Source organism: Amblyomma americanum, chromosome 11 (genome assembly GCF_052857255.1).
Source record: "Amblyomma americanum isolate KBUSLIRL-KWMA chromosome 11, ASM5285725v1, whole genome shotgun sequence".
Taxonomy (NCBI): Eukaryota; Metazoa; Arthropoda; class Arachnida; order Ixodida; family Ixodidae; genus Amblyomma; species Amblyomma americanum.
This window is the reverse complement of record NC_135507.1, coordinates 87,663,582-87,684,378: the sequence shown is the minus strand read 5'-3', so window position 1 is coordinate 87,684,378 and position 20,797 is coordinate 87,663,582. Positions and strand designations below refer to the sequence as shown.

Sequence of the window (20,797 nt, the reverse complement as noted above, 5' to 3'; positions counted from 1 at the left end):
GCTATTTTTACATAACAGTTTTAAGTAACAGCATTTTCTCGCACCGCCGGTTCGAGAAAGCCCCATGATGCGGCCATGCAGCAAAAATGAAAAGATCCTCTCTGCAGAAATAGACAAGCTCGTTGCCATGTTGTTCTTTATGAAGGTGCTTTCTATCAAAGAATGAGAGTGACGCAAATAGCCAGGTCGACTTGATGGTTGTGGCTAAGAAACTCAAGTTTCGCTCGTGCCTCTTGAGAACTATGGCTTGTTGTAGCACCTTCTTTTTCAAAAGAAAGGAATGCTCCAGCTGATCCATTTGACGCTGCCAGCGCCGATGACCCCACTGACCCATCTGTGCACTTTTATTGTGCTGACAAAGTTAACAACAAATCTTCTGTAAACTCCTGACCATGGTGGCACAAGTTGTCTGTTTTTGTTGGCAACAACTGCAACCTGAAATAAGAATGAAGGGCTGCTGTTTCTGCCACAACACAGAGCATGTCTCCTAGTCCCTCTGTCACCGAGTGTGCAGAGGCGTATGGTATATCTCATCTGCCTGCCATACAACAAATGTAGGACGAAATAAGACTGGCTTGGTTGACGGCATTGGCATTCTGTCTCTCTAATTGCACTTCATTCCTTTTCTCAGTATGCTACCACCTGAGTGAGCACCGCTGGCCCAGTGTCCAACTTGGTGATTTCAAAATCTGCGGCACATTTTATTTTTGAGTATCTAGTATGGCTAAAATACATGATACACTGAAAATTTATTTTTGATGCTAATACTGCAATGCTTTCGCTTTTTTCAAGCAATACCTAATAACGGTACACGAAATGTATCGAAAAATGTACCTTCTGTACGGTCCATGCCTGATTTTTACAGCGCTAGCTGTTATAGCAAGTTTCCTGGCTGAAACATATTAGTTGCCGTGTTTATCCATTGTCCATGAATCCTAGCTTGACTGGAAGGCAGATGTGGGGTGCTCTTCTGCGGAGGCACGATAACGTGTCCAGTCTCTGTGGACAGCTCATGCCTAGCACCTTGCGCGAATACTCCCACAAGGGAATGCAATCTTTACAAATTCACGCATGGCAGATGCAGCAGTTGTAAAAGCACAAAAAGAACAGCTAGTGCTCATCGTATTGCAACGGGTATAATCACTAATAGCCTCGGGTCTTGATGCAAAGACTGCATGTAATGAAGAACTGCGTGCAATGAGAAAATGCTTGCTTTTGTAAAATCAGTATATTGGGGCAAAGAAGAAGGCAGAACGCCGACCAAAATAAAAATGAAAAATGAGCTTTTAAATGACATTTCGGCTCTTTTTGAGACGTTTGGAGCCGAAATGTCATTTAAAAGTTCATTTTTTATTTTGGTCTATGTTCTGCCTTCTTCTTCATGTACACCTCCGACCAGACGCATTTACGTCCAACCCTCGGCTTCAATATATTGGGGCTTAAAATAATTCCGATGATCACCTTTTGAAAAATAAGAGCATATCTTTGTTTCGAGAAAATAAATATATGTGTTTGTTCTTTGTGACTGTCAGGTTTGTTCGGCAGCAAAATACAGATTTATTGCTGTCAAAAGCGCATTGCATAATAGAATTATTGGTTTTCATGCCAGTCATTAGAAGCTACTGATGCCAGCATTAAATAGGATTTTAGTGGTCACCTTTTTAGTAGTGAATGATCGTGTATCCTTGGCTTATCGCTACGCCTGTAAAAGCTACCTTTACTTCTCCACAAACTGCTCTTCAAGAAAGCCTGCAGCGGCGACACCTGTACATTATATTTCTGTATGACAGCATTAGATGGCATAACGACACGAAAATCCAGCGTCACCCAAAAAGTTACGTTATAAAACTCACGGTTGGTCGAAATGGTGTCACATCATCAAAGGTGGGAAAATACGAAATGTTAGCCAGTACAGAACTAGAACTGCCCCAAAGGAATAGCAAGTAATTGGAATAGATTTAGAATGTAATTGGAATAGAGTTTGATTAGAATTGGAATGCTTTTGCATTACTCCCATGCAAGTTCCGTAAGTGCCCTTCTTAATTTTGTTCTTTTCTAGCCTAAGAGCATTCTGTTTTTAGCGAAAATGGCCTCTTGCTCACGAGAACTAGGTAATACGTATTTTTGTACTGTCAAACTTCAATTCATCCTGAGTATCGTTCTGTCTGTAATGTACTGGGGCCACCATATGATCCAAAGTGTGCCTGAAATGCAAGGCACACTGAGGCCAGGAGTGGTGCCAGGTGTTATATTGTGAAAATACGCTGCAGGGCGAGGGCCAGAACCTGGACAGAGAAGCCTGCCTGCGGTTGTACCAGCGGATGCGCTACCTGTTCCTGAATGGCCGCCCCCCCAACTATGAGCTTGCCCAGGCCAAGGCCCTGAACAAGGAGATTGCCCAATATGCGCAGCCAGGGCAGCGGACCTTTGCGCCCAACCTGGGCGCCTACGAGCGCCAGGAGTGGCAGGCCGTGAAAAATGGTGCGTGCGTCCACGCGCTGAGCAGCTTGCCCGCTGGACGGCTTGATACTATGGTGGGGCTATTAAAAAATACCGAGAAAATTGTGTCCTGGCCTGTGCCACTAATTGTTACGAACTTAATCTAATTAGCAGTCCAAAAATAACAGGTACAGAATTACTTTGCATTGTAGAAAATAAAATAAGATAAACAGTGATACTATAGTGCTGCGGCCATTGGAAGGGCTGTTAAAAAGAAGAATTACTACATGAGAAAGGTAAACACAATAGACTCTCGTTAATTCAAACTTCAACAAACTAGCGTTTTTTTTTCAGTTATCAGTAAGTTTGAATTATCATAAGTGCACCTCAGTATGATGCAAGACTGATTGTAATTCACGGTATCAATATCTATGTATACAAATAGTATTTTGAATGTTTGTCTATGCAAATGTAGCTAAATGCTTTAGCACAACATAAAATATGAGTAGAAAGCAGTGATAAGTTGGTTTACTGAAGTGTGATCAAAAGTAAGTTGTCAATAATGGTTTGGTTTCACGTTAGAGAAAAAATAAAGACTTCATGGGACAAAAAAAAAAAGGTCCGAATCATCGGAAGGTGGAAAAGTTGATTGGCTAGAAAAAAAAAATTCCTGAAACTGTTTCGCACTTTAAGTGAAAAAGTGCGCAGCAGTGCAATGGTGGTTTTTCGCCAATACTGTCATTTTGTAGTGCATGCCCACTGTTGAAAATATCAAAGCACAACTGCTCCAAAACAGTTTGGCTTTCCGCAGTCTTCTTCACAGGAGCGATGCAGTAGGAATGGAACTTCCTCACATGTATCGGTGTCCATGTAAAGAGGCTTCACCACACAACGAGCAGCTCATAACAAGCGTGAATTATCGACGCACAGGACCACGCGGACGGATGCGAGGGAAATGCACATTTGTGCTGGAACAGCGAGGTGCCTTCCAGAAGAAAGAAGAAAAAAAGACTTGGAGGACGCTTAAGCTTCGTTTTTAATAGCAGAACACGACAGTGTTATCGGGCCGCCGCCGCTTATCAGCAGCCGCCCTTGGAGAGTGGGATGCCGGTTCTGCGCATTGCTGGAGCGATGTGACGGAGCCGCGGCAGGCGGGCAGCCGGCTTTTCTGCCTCACGAGCTCAAAAATGGAAACTGTGTAGCTAAGGGGCACCTCCGACCTACTCAACCCTCCTTCGTGTCAGAGCCAACCGGTTGGAGGGGCCGGATTTTCAGTTCACACACGCCTCAAACCTGACTCATCCTACCTCAGTCGCTGCCATTTCGCACACCGAGAGCACCGTCAGCAACACTAAGTTTGAATGGGTTCGATCCCGGCCGCTGCAGTCGACTTTCGATGGAGGCAGAATTCTAGAGGCCCATGTATTGTGTGATGTCAGTGCATGTTAAAGAACCCCAGGTGGTCGAAAGTTTCGGAGCTCTCCAATGTGGCATCCCTCATAGCCCGAGTCGCTTTGGGACGTTAAACCCCAATAAACCATAAACCTTAAAAAAGTTTGAATTAACCGAATTGAAGAGAAATCGCGGTATGAATTAAGTGCCTTTAAAATGCATTGAATATATAGCCAGCCAAACAAAATTCTAAAATTTGTTTGGATTAACAGAGTTTGAATTATCACGAGTCTACTAGTAATTACTCGCGTGTTTTCTTGCTGGGCAAGCATTGCTAATGAAGAGAAAGAGCTGTAATAATAAGGTTTATGAGAGGCCTGGACTATGGACTTTTTATTCCTGCTGGGCCGATGAGGAGGAATTTTATAGGGATGGAGGCAGAGCGGTGGCAGATAATCTTGATTGTTGATTCCATCTGTTGCCATATTGGGGGGTGATTGGGGTTCAAAAAGAAATTGGCAGTGGTTTAGCTGTGATTAAACCTAGAGTGACGTTATATCTACAGCTGGCCGGGTGGAACTTGTTTATAATTTAAGTCAGTGTTTCACTGGTCCATTTCGCTGGGTGTTCCTTCATCTTCGTCCCACTTGACACGGCGCACGCTCACCGCTGGTGCAGCTCGGTTTCGCCGGCGCGCTGTGCCGCCACCAGCAGCAGCTGCTCCGCACCACACGGCTGGTGACATCACCAACCATGTGACAAACCACGTGATCAGCCACGGCACTGCGCCGCCAACAGCTGCTCCGCACCATGTGACCAACCACGTGACAGCATGGCAGCACAACCACAGGGTGGCGGTGCAGCCACAGGGTGGCGGAACCGCCACGCTGAAGGCTCGAAATGCTGCCGTTATGTAGCTATCGCTACAAAAAGTCTTGAAATACTGAGTGACCCCCCTTTGTGTAATGGTGAGTGATATGAAAATCTGGGGGCCCTTTTTAACCACATTCTTAAAAAAGCAAATGGGATAGAATTTTAAAGTTGGTCCACCCCTGATAATGGATTAGGGTGGATTAATGGGTGGATGAAAGTGATAAGCAGGGATTAATGAGTGATTTGTGGGTTAATGGAGATTTATGGGTGCAATAATGGGAATGAATGAGATTAGCAAGCAGTCTCGGTTGCAGAGTGTTATCGTAATCCCACTGGTATGAGTTTCTGGCAACTTATTTCATTTTGATTTTATTTGGTCCTATGCCATATAGGTCATGGCTGATGACGTTGGCCATGAGGGTTGATGTCACATTGGTCTTGGCAGGAACAGTCCCATGGTGCCACTTACTTGAATGAATCGTCTAATGCCCATGCTGCCACATGGCAAACTGGTGTCAACGTTGCCAATTTATGGAGCATGGCTTGCTTGACGTGCCTGACAAGCTCTGTCGTTGCTAATCCTGTTTCGGAAAAGACACGTTGTGGTGGTTATTCGAGGAATCGGTATGACCGGATTGAATGCAATGGCACTAGAGCGGCAAGCGGAGGTGCTCTGACCACAAGGCCTGTGCCTCCAAGGTCAACGTCGTGCGTGTCGGTTCGCCCGGACTTCAACCCCCTCCACCATTCACCTTTACAAGCCCAGGAGAGTGGCCAACATGGGTAGCGACATACGAAGACTACGCCTTCGCCACTGGTCTGCATACAGCCACCGACGACGTGCAGGTGCGCACGCTTCTGTATTGTATGGGGCCTCGAGCACGCAGCGTCTTGTCGTCTTTCGGAGATTCAACTCCGGAAACCCTCTCGTTTTCGGTTGTCAAGGATAAGCTTGCCTTGCATTTCGTGCACCCCATCAACGAGATTTACGAAAGCCGTCAGTTCCATCGCCAAACACAGCAGCAGGGTGAGTCAGTCGATGACCTCTTCATGGCGCTTCGCAATCTCATAAAACGTTGCAGATACAAAAGCCCCGAAGTGGAAGACCGCCTAGTGTGGGACAAGTTTGTCATGGGATTGCGGGATGAAAAGCTATCTGACCAGTTGTGCTGCTGCACAAAACTCATGGCAGAAGAAGCACTGTGTCAAGCACGTCTGCGTGAGGACGCTGAAAAAGAGCGTCTCTCCCGCGCAAGCTCACGTGACAGCACTGCTTTCGATAGTCTGAACGTCGACGTGGTGCGACGCAATAACGACGGCATGCGCATCGTCACGCAGTGGCAAGCCAGTGCTGCTAAATGGGTCAGCTTGCAGTTATTGCGGCCGTAGTATTCACCCGCGAAACGAATGCCTCGCACGCAAGGCTACGTGCCATTTCTGCAGAAAGCAGGGTCATTTTGTAGAAGTTTGCTAGGCAAAGCAACGAAAAGAGCTGCTCGGTTCTATGAAACTTGATGCGCTCAGTACGCATCGGGCAAGGTACACCGACCTACGCGTGAATGGCCACCTTGCAAAATTCAAAATAGACTCGTGAGCAGAGGTAACGGTAGTTTCGCTTTCTTTCCCGGGATTGCTTCATGTGCTGAATGAAGCAGAAGCCGAGGTATCTGGTCACGGAATTATCGGTTGGGCGTGCTGGGAACTTTCCCTGCTACCCTGGAGTGGCGCAACAGAGTGACTGTGACCAGACATTGTATGTCATCAAGAATCAGACTACCCACCTTCTTGGACTACCGGCAATCGAAGACTCAGGCATCGTTCAGTTTGTGCACTGAGTCGAGAGCTCAATATCTTTCGTAGGCTGGGGGAAGCACAAGAGAAATACCACATCCACCTCTGTCCTGATGCTTGTTCCTTTTCACTGGGCGTCCAAAGCCGAATACCCCTTCCTCTGCTCGAGAGCATGAAGAAAGAACTGGACAACATGAAAACCCAAGGGGCCATCCGGAAAGTGGATACGCCAACTGCATGGTGTTCGGCCCTTGTCATTGTGCCGAAGCCGTCTGGGGGGTACCGGCTCTGTGTCGACCTAACGAAGCTTAACAAGGTCATCCAGCGGAGGAGTGCTACGTCTTGCCAACAGTGGAAGACATCTTAGGCCAACTTAATGGGGCACAAGTCCTTTCCAAGCTCGACGCAAGGTCCAGCTTCCACCAAATCAAATTAAGTTGTGAGAGTGAAGAACTGACGACGTTTATCACTCCCTTTGGCCGCTACTTTTACAGGCGTCTTCCATTTGGCCTCGTGACGGCGCCTGAATACTTCCAGCACTTCATGTCAAGACTGTTAGAATGCACTTCCGGAGTTGACAATATGATCGACGATATACTAGCGCATTTGTTACCAGTATGATCAACCAACTAGCCCCTGTAATAGCTTTGCTGGCCTCTATTTCAAGTACAACGGGCTTCTATGTTCCACACCTGCAACCATTACATCGTGTTTACTACCTCGTGAACTGCATTGCGGAGGAAAGGACCAGGACCCGAACTCTCACGTATGCCCTGAACCACGGCCTGACGAGTGCTGCAATCAAGACTGTGTTGGGAGCTATGGCGCCCAGAGAGAGGACGGCTCGAAGAATATGCAAAATCGTCCGAGCAGAAAGCTGGAGGCAGATTGGGTTATACCGTCTCCACATCGAATCGACCTGCGCTCAAACGCTCGACAAAGAAGGAACTAGGGTGATGGTGAGATACTTCCTTGAGTTGGCAGGGTCAATTGGAGAAGAGAAGTCGAAGAGGACTTTCGCTTCATTACCAAAGAAGCAGCGTCGGCCAAGTGAGAGAAAAGGTCACATCGACTTGTCTGGGAGCCATCTACCAAGCAAGGTACAGTCCATGTTAGACAGAGGTCCCAAGTATGCCGTTCCGGTCAAAGCCACTGCAGTACAGCTGTTAAGAATGGTACACACCATTGCCAGTAGGGCCCCTGGGCTGGAGAAAGCTGCCTGCGTTGCTGGAGATGTAAATTGCGTCAAAAAACTGCCACAACCAAGAAAGGAGCGTTTTTCAATCAAAAAGACTGTTGAATTTTTAATCGACCACGCACTTACGCTTCAAATTTCGGACAAAACCGGTCAATTCGTGGTTATGAAAAGAGAAGAACATGAGAGAAAAGCTATTGATGCCATTCGAAAGAATTTCGATGAATTGAATGTGGAGGAAAAAGATCTGAAGAAAATGAGATTGGAAGCGGCCAAATCATGTGCCCGGCTTGGTTTGGAAAAGCTCTCGAACGCGGTCAAAGGAAGCAAGGGGCTCACACTGCGGCCATTCTTTTCGGTCAAAACCCACAAAGAAGGCAACCCCTTCAGGATGATCGTTGAGGACAAGAACACATGGCAAAGTCATGTTGCTAGATACTTGCAGGTCCAACTGTCTAAACTGACTTGTGATGACCCATACATGGTGAAAGGATCAGAGCAGGTCATCTGCTTCTTGAAGAATGGGACACCGGTGACTTGCTTGTCTGTGGACGTTAAAGACATGCTTTATTCAATCCCTCAAGACGGTGCGATTTCTGCAGTAGAGGAAAGTATTGACAGCTATGGAGCGACGAAGTTTTCAGAATGAATGTGGGACGAGCGTCAGTGGGTTCCTTGAACTACTTTGGGTATATTTAAGATCCCTTTACGTGCAGTATGAAGGAAAAGTGTACGCACAGAGAGGCAGCATAAGCATTGGTTCGTGTCTGGCCCCTGTGCTTTCGAACCTGTACATGGCAAAGGGTGATTGCACCCTCAAACCAGAGCTCGAAGGCAGGAACGTGTTGGCATGCTTTCGGTATGTAGACGATTTCTTGCTCTGTTTTAGTGCGGAAAAAGCAGGCGCGGTTGACGCGTAGGCGATGGTCACGCTTTATAAACGCATATTTGATGGCCCTGACTTCACGTATGAACTCCCGGAAAAAGGGATGATAAGATTCCTTGATCTACAAATACAGGAAACCCCTGTCCATACGTGGTAGCATACAAAAAGTGAAAAAAAGCATCATGCGATATGATTCCAGCAAGTCTAAGCTTGTCAAAAGGAGTGTTGCCCAATCGTGTATGATGCAGAGCCTGACGAAGTCCTGCGAGCACAAAATGACTGAGAGCATCAGCATGCAAATAAGTCGGCTGACCGATAGTGGGTTCCCTGACAACATGATCGTGTCAGTGGGCGAAAAAGTGCTGAAATCTCTGACGAGGAAAGAAAAAAAGAAGTCAAAAGAACAGAGTAATAGAGAAGGAATGGTTGTTATACCGTATATACATAAGGTATCGCACGGATTGAAGAAGGTGGCGAACAAACACCAAGTGAAAGTTGTATTCAGCGCACCAAAAAAGTTGATAAGCCTGTGCAACAAGGTAAACGCAAAAGGAAAGAGTGACAAGCGCAAGGAATGTGACATTGCCCACAGGGAAAGGTTCGTACCATGCCAGAAGAACATCATATATAGAATACCAATATCATGCGGAAAACAATACATTGGACAATCGGGAAGATGTGTCAACACGCGACTTTTGGAGCATCACAATGACTGCGACAAAATTAACCACCCGGGAAATCTAGCGCAACATTGCTGCAGGTGTAAGAAGAAGTGCACACCAATTTTCCACAGGACCACAATTGGAGGAAAACAGAAAGAAAGGATTGAAAGAGAGATAGTCGAAGCATTTTTAATGAAAAAGGTGGAAAATGGAAATTGTGTAAGCACTCCTTCTATTGCACTTACAAAAACTGAGATTGACTTGATAAGTGCAGATGCTGTGTCGTGGTGATGGTCATGTGTTTGATGATGGGATAGTTGCTTCTTTCAAAAACTGACGCTGCGTATATAAACGCACCTTCCGTATGGAATAAACAGTTGTTAGTTTGCGCTTGTGTGTATGTGTGTATGTGTGTGTGTGTATGTGTCCTTTTGTGTCGCTTGTAGCGCATTTGTTCTCAGTATGATCAGCCATCTAGCCCCTGTAATAGCTTTGCTTCATTCCAAACCTGTCTGATATCACGACACCCATTCGTTCTCTCTTGAACAAGAACAGCACCTGGATTTGGGGAAGCTTTCACTCGCAACAAGTTGTCGCTCAGCTCTGAAACGTGTATGGCAAAGTACCACCCGCATTGCCAGACTGTAGTATCAGCTGATGCACGCTCTCACGGTCTGGGGGCCATCTTGGTCCAAGATCAGCCTTCAGGACTTCAATGTGTTGTGGCCTACGCTTCTAGATCCCTCACTCCTACAGAGGGATGCTACAGTTAGACGGAAAAAGAATCTCTGGCAGTCACATGCGCCGTGGCTAGGTTTGACCAGTATTTTCGCGGTCTAAGCTCTGAGGTCGAGATGGATCATCTTCCTCTCGTATCCCTCTTTGCGAGCAAGGATCTTGATATCTTGCCACTTCGAGTACAGCGAATGTGGATAAAGCTGATGCGCTATCAGTACACTGTCAAATATGTACCGGGGAAACTCGTAGCTACGGCCGACACTCTATCACGAGCACCCTGTGGCTCGCCAACCTCGAAAGCCGTTAACAGCCTGGAAATCTTCATCGGTGAGGTCTTGAAGGATCTACCTCCTTGAGTGCAAAGTTGGCTAGATGATGTTCACCGACAGCAAGCTCAAGATGGGGAGTGTTCCTCAGTCATGACTTACTCTGAGAGAGGCTGGCCTTCCAAGAACAGAGTACCAACCCACATAGCACCATACTGGAAGGAGAGAGACAGACTGAGTGTGTACGAGGGTCTGCTTCTGTTGGATCGCTGTATCGTCATTCTGTCGTTTCGACATTCTCGCACTGCTGCACGAAGGGCATCAAAGGATACGCCGCTGTCAAGAACGCGCCCGAGAGTGCGTTTGGTGGCCAAATTGCAACCTGCATGTTGAACACCTTGTGGCCCAGTGTCCGAAATGTGTCGAGACTCGAGTCGTACGTTCAGAGCCACTGATGTCAACTCCCACACCGGAGAGGCCATGGCAACACCTCGGTATCGACCTGTTCTAGTTTAAAGGATGTGACTATGTTCTGATTGTCGATTACTACTCTAGTTCCCTGAAGTGATCACACTGTGGACTATAACTGCTACGGCGTTTATTGCTGCTGTGAAGAGTTGCTTTGCTCACTTCGGGATTCCCGACGTCGTGCGGACAGACAATGGTCCTCGGTTCGTATCCAATGATATCGTCAAGTTTGCCCAATCTTAAGGATTCCGTCTTGAGACAAGCAGCCCTCGTTACCCCCAGAGTAACGGAGAGGCTGAGCGTATGGTGCGGACAGTGAAGGACCTGCTTGAGAAAAGCTCCGATCCGTACCTGGCCCTTCTCACTTTCCGAGATACCTGGTGTTTTGGGCGCATCTCCAGCACAATCACTCGTCTCTCCACTCGGTGGAAGTTGAACAACATCTAGCAGGATATGCCCAAAATGTGTGCTCTTGCTTGTGGTGATGCTGTGATTTTCTTTCTCATTTCAGGCAACTGGCCTACAGTTGTTTAATTGCTCAGTGCATGGATATTGCCTTTTGCAGTGAAATCTGGTTTACTGGGTTAAGCCAAATTACTAGATTTATTGGAGCCGACGATTTGTGCTGTAGTAGTTATGTTGCCATAACAAAAAAAATTTGTTAATTCAAACAACATGTACATGTGTGTGGCACTTGGTCTGGTCTGAGAACCTTTGTCAAAAAGCCGTACAGTGTGGTTTGCTGTCTATGGCGGCCTGATGTAAGTCATAATGTTGTGTTGAGACTTCGTAGCTTGAGATACGTAGTTCTTGTGTTGAAGTTGAGGTCGTACATGGGCGTCTGTCCAGTTTTCTTTGCACGCACCTTTCGAGGAAGGAACCTTGCGAACTGTGGTGGCTGTGGGGAAGAGGCAGCTGAGTGGCTCGGGCAGGGTCATGACGAGTGAAGGCCACTGCAGATTCATCAGCTATCCTCAGTGTTGAGTGGTCAAATATACTCGAATAGGTTACAGAAAGAGCAGATGCTTCTCTGGAGCAGGTGCTCACACAATGCATATCATCATTCTGTCATTTTATTGGGCCATCTTTGGATTGAATTATGCTTACATTTGAAAAAAATAATCTGATCCTTTTCGAGCCTGCATAATTGAGATTTGACTAATATTGTTTAGTCACTTCAATGATGCTTGCAGATCCATGTTGCACTCTGGTGTATTTTGCTATGTTCGCCAAAAATGCTAGTGGTTGCTTGGAACTGGCATATTTGCTGCTTTGAAAGTCATTCCAAACTTGCGCACACTTGCGCTAGCGTTGAAGTTTCATTGGAAGCGAGGAAAATAAGCCCCTGAGTAGGTTTCCAGCTCGCATGCCTTGCACCTCTTCTGCTGCCTGACATGATTCTGAGCATTTCCATGAACACGAATGGAAAGCCCCTTGCTAAGGCGCCATGCTGAGGGACAATGCTGCAGTGTACTGAGCACCCCGAATCGTTCTTGGGAACTGATAACATCTGTACGGGTGCTCATTTTCATTGCTTTATGCTGATCAGCAGCAGATGCTGCTGAAGCTGATGTCAGGTAGCTACAGAGGTAGCTTCGATGTTCCGCAAGCTGGAGGCAGTCAGCGCAGGTCTGCTGTGTGAGCAAGGCGAGAGCTGTGTCATATTCGCGGGTTGTGCCCACATATGGTGCAGCAGCCATCGAGTAGGTGTTGCACCGAGAGAATGTAAAGGGCAGTTCCGGTGCACATAGCCTTATGTTATCATTTTGTCTCTGGCTCCCATGTTGAGGTGTGCAATCCTGAGGCAACATACAAATACCTCTCTTGAACCCCTCTGCCTTGGTTGCCAAAAGGCGGCTGGCAGTGTTGTCCAGCTAAGTAAATGAGCACATAAACAGATAAATATGTGAATAGATATGCATACAGGGATCGATAAACGGATGAGTGAAGCAGTGAATGCATTAGTGAATCACTCAGGGAGTTAAGTGGCAGGTGTGTGGGATGTTCTTAATGGCGACCTGGTTGGCTCATGAAAGGGGGCTAGAGTTGAGATTTAATACTCTCTTGTGGTTCTGGCATTCTTGCATAATCGCGGCTGCTGGGCTCTCATTATGTGGCGAGCATCGTGCTGCCAATTGCACCAGCTCATCACCATCCGCTTATCGTACTGCACACTTTCGTCTGTACTCGCAGGCGTGTGTCAAAGATTCAGCGACTCTGGCACGTGAATGTTGTCACAGAAGCAGATTGTGTGCTAGTTTATCGATATATGTGCCATACATGGGTGCATCTGAATCGAAATTTACTCCTCTCTCTCTTGCAGTTCTTCACGACATATACGGCCTGGAGAGACCACCGGGAGACCCTGAGGTTGAGGAAGTGGGCACCCTTCCTGCGTTCGAGGAATTCTTCTGCATGAGCGTGCTGGTCGTGCCCGCAGACTACCACGTGGGGAGTAGCCACCTGGCTCCCTTGCTTTCGCCAAATGAGGTGGATACTGCCGCTTTGCTCTAACATATATGCCTCAGCCTGCTGCCTTGTGCGGGGTGGTGAGAACGTCAGTAACTGGTATTAATGGTGAGAGAGAGAGCAGAGGAGGAGCAGCAAGGAGGTTAGCCAAGGGTAGGCACCAGCCTTGCACTGCAGCAAATGGAAGCAGGGATAAAAAGATGGCGCACAGATACAGTTGGCTACTTGTGCAGAGCTTGAGGCTGTCTTCGTTTGACAACATGCACAGCAACACGGTTGCACGAATCGAGCTCAGCCGTAGGGCATTTCAATAACTCAGCAATTGTGGAAGTGAGGAGGGAGAAACAAATGGAGACAAACAGAACCGGCTTGGAATTGCATCGTGGCTATTTCCTTTGTGAAGGCTGTTCGTCTCTCCACACCGCATTTCCCCCAGCTTTCTGTCTCTTTATGCTCCGTGACAACTCTTCTTGACAGTGAAGATAATGCTGCAGGGCCGGAGCATCTACAACTGTTTCAGCTGCGTGGTTGCTTTCTTTCGTTGCTGGTAAAACTCGTGCCATCTATGGAAGCATCTCTTAACCTCAGGATCCTAAGAAAATTTGCTGTGATCAAAAAAGTTGTTTCTGTTGTGACTCTGTAATGCTGAAACTGCAGTTATGTCAGAAATATGTCTGAAATCATCGGTATTTTCACTATGCACTCTATTTGAACTGCAAAGTATTAGCTGCAACCTAAAACTGTATTTCGCTGTGTAGGAAGAGAGGGTGTGTTTCGGCCCTGGGTGCTTTAATCTGTTGCCAAGGATAGTTGTTGCGTATTGTAGGCCTGTGCAAATTCATAACAAGAGAGGTGCAGTATTATGGTGGCAAATGCTTTTTTGGAGAGTGCCCTAGTGAGGTATCATGGTTACATAAATGTAATGCTCTTGAAAATGACTGCTGTGGAGGCGGGTTTAGTGTTCCCGTGGACCAGGAGTGGGTCGATTGTCTAGATTGAGTGGCACGCAGATGATGCGAGCTTGTTCGTTAAGTTGCCATGTTTTTATTGACCTTAGTTGCCAACACAATATTAACATTCGGCTAAATGCCAATTAAAAACACTACACTACCCTCCTTGGGGAATGTTGACTGAATGTGCACAAGGTGTAAAAACAGTTCACTGCAGAAAGATCGTGAATGTCTCCTGGCAACTAACAGTCACAAAGTCATGTTGTGAAGTCTGACAGATGACGAGGAGGCTTTCTGTTTCCCTTTGGGTAGCACTGCATTAGAGAACTCTGGTGCAATACAGGTGGTGCAGTACCTGGCACTGAAGTAGGTGGTGGATATACGATATCACAGTCGAGTGGTGTGGCTGGTGCTTCTCAAAGGCCAGAGGCATCTTTGAAAAAGCTTGAATTGCACGTTATCACTCTATTTCCTCTCGATTCCTTGATTTGTGATCCATGAACGCTGACAATGGTATAATGGTCTGGATCATAGTACGGAGTGAACTTGTCGTATCTGTCCTGCTTACACAAGACTCTTTGACCAACACAGAAGCGATGTGGTTGAGCATGCCTTCGTGTGTCAGCGTGATGTTTGTTGTAAGTGTTTTTCTTGAGCACAGTTACTTTCAACTTCAAGTCTTCAGTTTCCAAAGGAGCTTCAGTGTAGCAAGGCAGAAGATGTCTCATCAGTCGGCCGGACAGCAGTTCATATGGTAATCTTCCTGTTGTGAGGTGTTTCGAAGACCTGTATGTTAAGAGGAAAGAGTCGAGTTCTACTTTCCAATCTGTGTTCTCAAGCTGAATGTGTGAACATGCTCATAAACCATTCAACTTCACCATTAGCCAGAGGCCACAAAGGTGTGGACTCGATGCTGTCGAAATCCCAGCTCCTTTGAGAAGGCAGCAAACATTATTCCTTGGAATGGTGGTCCATTGTCGCTTTTCACCTGTGCTGGGATTCTGAACTGGCAGAACACTTGTCGCAGGGCAGGAAATACGTTGTTTGCACTTGTGGAGTGTATGACTTGCAGTACTGGATATCATGAAAAGTCATCTATTACCACCATGGCATATTTTCCATCTGGGAAAGGACCACAAAAGTCAACCGACACTTCCTTCCTGGGACCATTGGGTGGTTCAGTGATGGCAAGTGGTTCTATCTTTGCTCGGGGAACAGCTGCTTGACATGGTAGGCAGCTTTTACTCAAAGTGCGCGCGAGCTTGTCCATATCTGGAAATCAGGCCTTTTCCCTCAACAGTTGTTTTGTTTTGACGATCCCTTGATGGCCTTTGTGGGCCAGCAGCACTGCTTGTTTCTGCAGGCTATTGGGAAGAACTAGGCGTGTTCCTCGAAGAATGATGCTTTCAGGTGTTGTTGTTAGCTCTGCCTTTACAGGTGCAAATGGCTTCAGTTCGTTTGAGACCCAGCTGTTGAGTGTGGGGTGCTGGATAGCACTGGTAAGCAACTGTAGCTGTTGGCTTTAGTTTCTTCAGCGACTTAAGCCGAGAAGGAATTTGGGATGCTGTGGCGCTGGATAATGTTAACACACTCATTGGGCACCTTGCTGATGAGGGCACACATCTGCATCTCAGAAACCGGATGCCTGGAAAGATAATCGGAAGGGTTGCTGCTTCCAGCAGTGTGTTGCACATCGAACTTGTACTGTTGAATACATAAAGCGAGGCGCTCAATGCGGGCAGATGGTGATGATCGTGGATTTCCTTATATGTTCACTAAAGGCTTGTGATCAGTCAGCAAAAGGAAGTGAACTCCACAAAGATAAAGGCGGAAGTGTTCCATGGCCCATACAGCTGCGAGCATCTCACGTTCTATTTGGGAGTAACGGCTTTCAACTTGTGTAAGTGCTCTGCTTGCTAAAGCAGTCACTGCAGCGTGTTCCGTGACACGCTGTGCGAGGATTGAACCTAGTCCATGTGGAGTTGCGTCTACTACCAGTTGTGTCGGTTTGGATGGGTCAAAGTAAGCAAGGTGGTTGGAGGCATTGGACATGGCTTGCTTCATGCTCTCAAGGGCGTTCTGACATTGTTCTGTCCACTCCCATGAAACATTCTTCATTGTCAGTTCACGTAAGGGCTGTGTGAGGTTGGCTAGATTTCTTAGAAATTTTCCTGAGTAGTTGACCATTCCTAGCAGGCTGTTCAGTTCTTGAGGTGACTCCGGTGTTTTGGTTTGCAGAAAGGCTGCTACTTTCTTGGGATCAGGACGTGCACCATCAGTTGAAAAAATAAGTACAAAGAAGTTCAGTTCTCGTTGATGAAAGTGACACTTCTTTCATTGAGTGTCAATCCAGCTTCTTGGAGTCGATGCAGAACGGCTTCTAAAGAGGCGTCGTGCTGCTGTTTTGTTTGTCCAAAGACAAGAATGTCATCACTAAAATTTAGGACTTTGGGGATGCCATTCAGCACGTGGCGGATGGTGTTCTGAAAGATTTCAGCTGCACTGCTGATGCCAAAGTTTAGGCGTTTGTAGCGAAACAAGCCAACATGTGTTGAGAATGTTGTGAGCTGCCTTGAAGATGTGTCAAGTTCCAACTGATGATACCCATTCTTGAGATCAAGGTTGGAGAATACTGTTGATCCATTCAAGGCAACAATGGTGTCATCCACTGTTGGAGACAAATGTCGTTCACATTGATTGCCAGTGTTCACAACACGCACGTCAATGCAGATTCGAATTTCATCAGGCTGATGTGGTTTAGGCACAATTAGGCACAAAGCCCACAGGGGACACCCAGGGTGTAGGTCCAATGGCTGGCTCAATGATGTCTTCTGACTTGAGGTGTTCACGTTCTTTTTCTGTGGCATCAGGTAAGGCAAATGGAATATGCCTATGAGTGTCGTCCATGAAAAGGTGGATCTGTTGGTTTTTGAGTTTTCCAACTCCACTAAACAACTTGGGGAATGCTTCCACGATCGACTTGTCACCTGGTTGCTCGTGAACTTGGTACGTGGTCTTGACAAGACCCTGGTTGGATGCTGCTGTGAAGGTTAAGAGTGGCGCACAGTTTCCTGGAATGACCAAGATGTCTTCTTCATTGCACTTACCTTTGTACCTTATTGTGACAGAGACTTTGCCTAGAAGATCAAGGGGATATGTTGCTTTGTGTGGGAACACTCTGGTGGATGTTTCCTGGAGATTCACATTGAGGCGATAGCTCTTGAAGTCATTTTGAGCAACAGTTAACACTGTTGCACTTGTGTCAGTTACACTGTTGCACCTGTGTCAATTACGAAAGTGACCGGTACATTGTTGACAGTGCTAATAGCTTTTGGAGACGGGCTTGCGTGAAGGGAAGTCGTAGCAGCAAAAACATATTCGTCGCTGCTTAATTGGTGTCACAGGTGGCTGCATGCTCTTTAGTACTTGAATTCTTCCTACTGCAGGCTGCCTGCCAGTTTCTGTTTGGACCACTGTCATAGTCCACTGCTTGTACCATTCTCGTCGTTGAACGGCAGAATCATGCAAAGTGACCAATCTTGTTACATGCCTTGCATGTCTTGCCCCATGCGGGCCAGCTTAATCGTCCGCCTTGTTGAGGTCACTTGCCGCCACAGTTGTGACAACTTGCTAATGAAACACGAGGCCGTTGCGGTGCGAAGGTCTGTCGTGGCATCTGCTGATCCTTTCTTTGGTGTTGACCATGGTGTTGTTCTTCCTTGTGCATTGCAAATACCGCCGCATTGCTTTCGACGTTCTTTTCGATTTCGGACACATCCCGTTCGACATCCTCGAACATTCTTCCTTGGCTAAGTAAGTCCGGTAAAGTGAGGGAATGGAGCATTGCATATTTATGGAGGTGAGACAATGTTGTGGCGAGGATGATTTGGTTCTGCACTTCAGCGGGGACATTTTCGTAGTTACAGTGGCGAGAAAGCTGACGGAGGCGCGCGTAGAAGGCGTCCAGTGACTCACCAGCGTTCTGCTGAGCTTGACAGAATTTGTAAATTGCAAATGTTGAGTTCACTCGTGGAGCAAAATAGGAGTTCAGTTTCGCTCGTGCGGCATCGTATTCTGGCGCCGATGTGCTCTGCGTGGCCTGGGTCGTGCTTATTGCCGTTGCAGCTTGTTTAGCGCTGTCAGGGAGTGAGCAAAATATGTCGAAGACTTCTTCACAGACTTACTGCAGGAGGAACACTTTCTTTCACGCATCTGTCGTGATATCACACGCTAAAAGAAAGTTCTCAATTTTTGCTATCCACTTCGTTGACTCGTGACCTATGTTTTTGGCGTCGGTCGCACGAGGGTCGAAACTTGGGAAGGGTGGGAGCACATGCGCCATGGCTGTGACTACTGGTTGCTGCTTGCTTCTGGGGGATGCTACGACGGAATGGCTGTCGATTTGATGTTCACACGAGGTTAAAGAACTCTTCTGACACCATTTTAGTGTTCCTATAGACCAGGAGTGGGTCTGATTGTCTAGACTGAGCAGGACGCAGATGATGCGAGCTTGTTCGTTAAGCTGCCATGTTTTTATTGACCTTAGTTGCCATCTTAATATTGACATTCAGCTTAATGCCAATTACAAACACTACAGCTGCGATGATGAATCTATTCATCTGTACCATGTGACTAAAGAAAAGAAACCGTATGCCGCTGTATACCTAATAATGCAGATGATTCGAATTGTGCGCAGTTCAGATTGCAACCTGTCACCAATGGGTACATGCGCACCTTGTGTGGTGTGTTCCAGTTTTGTGCAGAAAGAAGCGTAAGGTTTCCTTGGGGTAGAGGGTTTTAGAGAATGATATTTTCTGTTTTACAAAGCGATATGGCTTATCATATCTGCGGCTGCAAAGATGACAAACTGACCTCGAAGCTGGAGTAATTAAAGTGTTGTTAAAATTTAGCTGCTTAGCTTTCAGTTAAGCATGATTTTCGAAGTCACTAATGTTAGTCACAGCTTAGATTTTTCCTGAAAACATTGTTTTTCCAAGCACCCTAACTTTAAACTTCAGAAAGTGGCTACCAAAACACTCAAGATATAAGAGGCTACTTCTGTGTATTTGGATGCAAACGTGCCTTGTTGCTTAAATGTTACCATGAGAATATTGTAAGTGATTTGAAATATGCTAGTCAAAACTAACAAGGTTTAGCAGCGCACTCTGATGCTGCGTATGTCGGCACGTTGCATCACAATGAAGTAAGCCTACCTTGTAGGTAATGTTGAAGTGAAAAGCTTGTTAATAGCAGGAAAGAAAAATGTGTGGTTGGTTCATAGGCAACATTGGCCTACCAAAAAAATAAATGCATATGTATTGATTAACTTTTGCGCAATTTTTACTTCTCTGCTACAGTGAGTGGACTGTCACTTCTGTCGGCAGCAAGTAGGCACTGAGTGGTTTCCTGTTTCTTTGCGTGGCTTTGTTGTCTTGTTTGATTTTAACCTCTTTATCATTAAGTTTGTGAGCTTTATGTCAGAATGTAAATGTTTGGTGCCACCCTTGTTTTTTTGCAGACAACCATGGCTACGTTTGGACGTCTCGTGGATCGTTTTGCAGACGGAGAGCACGCAGACTCTTGGCTTTACCTATGTGACGGCTCTGCCTTTCCGGAACTCTGCGAGGCCCTTGACGCAGTAAACATTGACAGCATTCGCTGCACTTATTGCCACTCGAGAGCTCTTTCAGAGGATGAGCTCTGCTCCTTTGCCAGCCGAGAGTGGGCACCGGACTTGTACCAGCATGCCTGCCGTCGGTGTGAACAGCTACGAGACACTCGAAAAAAATACGATCTGTTGTGCGGTCGCTTTCTCTCATTCTTTCTTTGGCCACTGTTGGTGGATGAACAGAATGTTATCGACACTGTGGCACTTCCTCCATGCACTCATCCCAAACGTGCCAAGTCTTACTACACCCCGAAGAAAGTGAAGAAGCCATGGGTAAAGGCGGCATGGGCAAAGCGCAAGCGGCTAGCTGCAGAGGCAGCAGCTGCCATGTCTGGCAACGGGTCCCAAGAAGGAGGGCAGGAGGAGCGCGATGGCGACACGGCCATTGCTGAAAGCAGTGCAGATGGAGCCGTGCCAAGCACATCCTGGGGCGAGAGCTCTTTGACCAATGGCATGACTTGAGTATCTACCTCTGAGATGCTGTCCTGCTTAGAGGCTTTCGAATTAAGTCAGGGCATTTGGTCCGCAAGCAGGATTTATCCGCAGTGTTCTCCATCATAGATGGAAAGAAAATTATAGTATAATATTATAGTATAATATTATTGTTTGCGCATAAAGCATTAGCACCCATAGCTTTACTCTTTATACTACCATGAAATATTTATTTTTACCAGCCATTGCCATAGGTCTTTTGGCGTAATAGTTTTGTATGTTCTGTGCAAGTATGGGAAAATAAAAAATGTTGTTTCAAGACTGGTGTTGGAAACTGCTGTCATAAGGGCACACATCCCCTATATAGATATCAGTGATGATGTGGCATCACTACACAGGGGATTTTCATTTTTATTACCTTAAAGACCATCGTTTCAGCGTATTACATAAGTGATGCAGGGCACAAATACAAAACAAGTAAAGATAATTCTTAAGCAAGTTATACAAAGTAAAGATTTTCTTTGTGCAACTACATGTGCACTCCAGACAAGAAACATAGATGGGCAGG

General features: G+C 46.5%; 2 protein-coding genes across 4 annotated transcripts in view; one reads left to right on the top strand and one right to left on the bottom strand.

The window, feature by feature from the left end:
* Positions 1-20,548, top strand: part of LOC144110446 (uncharacterized) — a 102,976-nt gene extending 82,428 nt beyond the window's left edge. For all 3 annotated transcript variants that reach the window (XM_077643345.1, XM_077643344.1, XM_077643343.1), the window contains 3 exons: positions 2,271-2,481; positions 13,034-13,200; positions 19,648-20,548. In XM_077643345.1, the coding sequence (XP_077499471.1) occupies positions 2,271-2,481; positions 13,034-13,200; positions 19,648-20,259 (990 nt within the window). In that variant the 3' untranslated portion in view covers positions 20,260-20,548. The remainder of the gene's footprint in view (positions 1-2,270; positions 2,482-13,033; positions 13,201-19,647) is intronic.
* LOC144110833 (uncharacterized) lies at positions 17,731-18,471 on the bottom strand. The gene is given in 1 exon segment (XM_077643920.1): positions 17,731-18,471. A coding segment is annotated over 1 exon segment (741 nt).
* Positions 20,549-20,797: the final 249 nt, after the last annotated feature.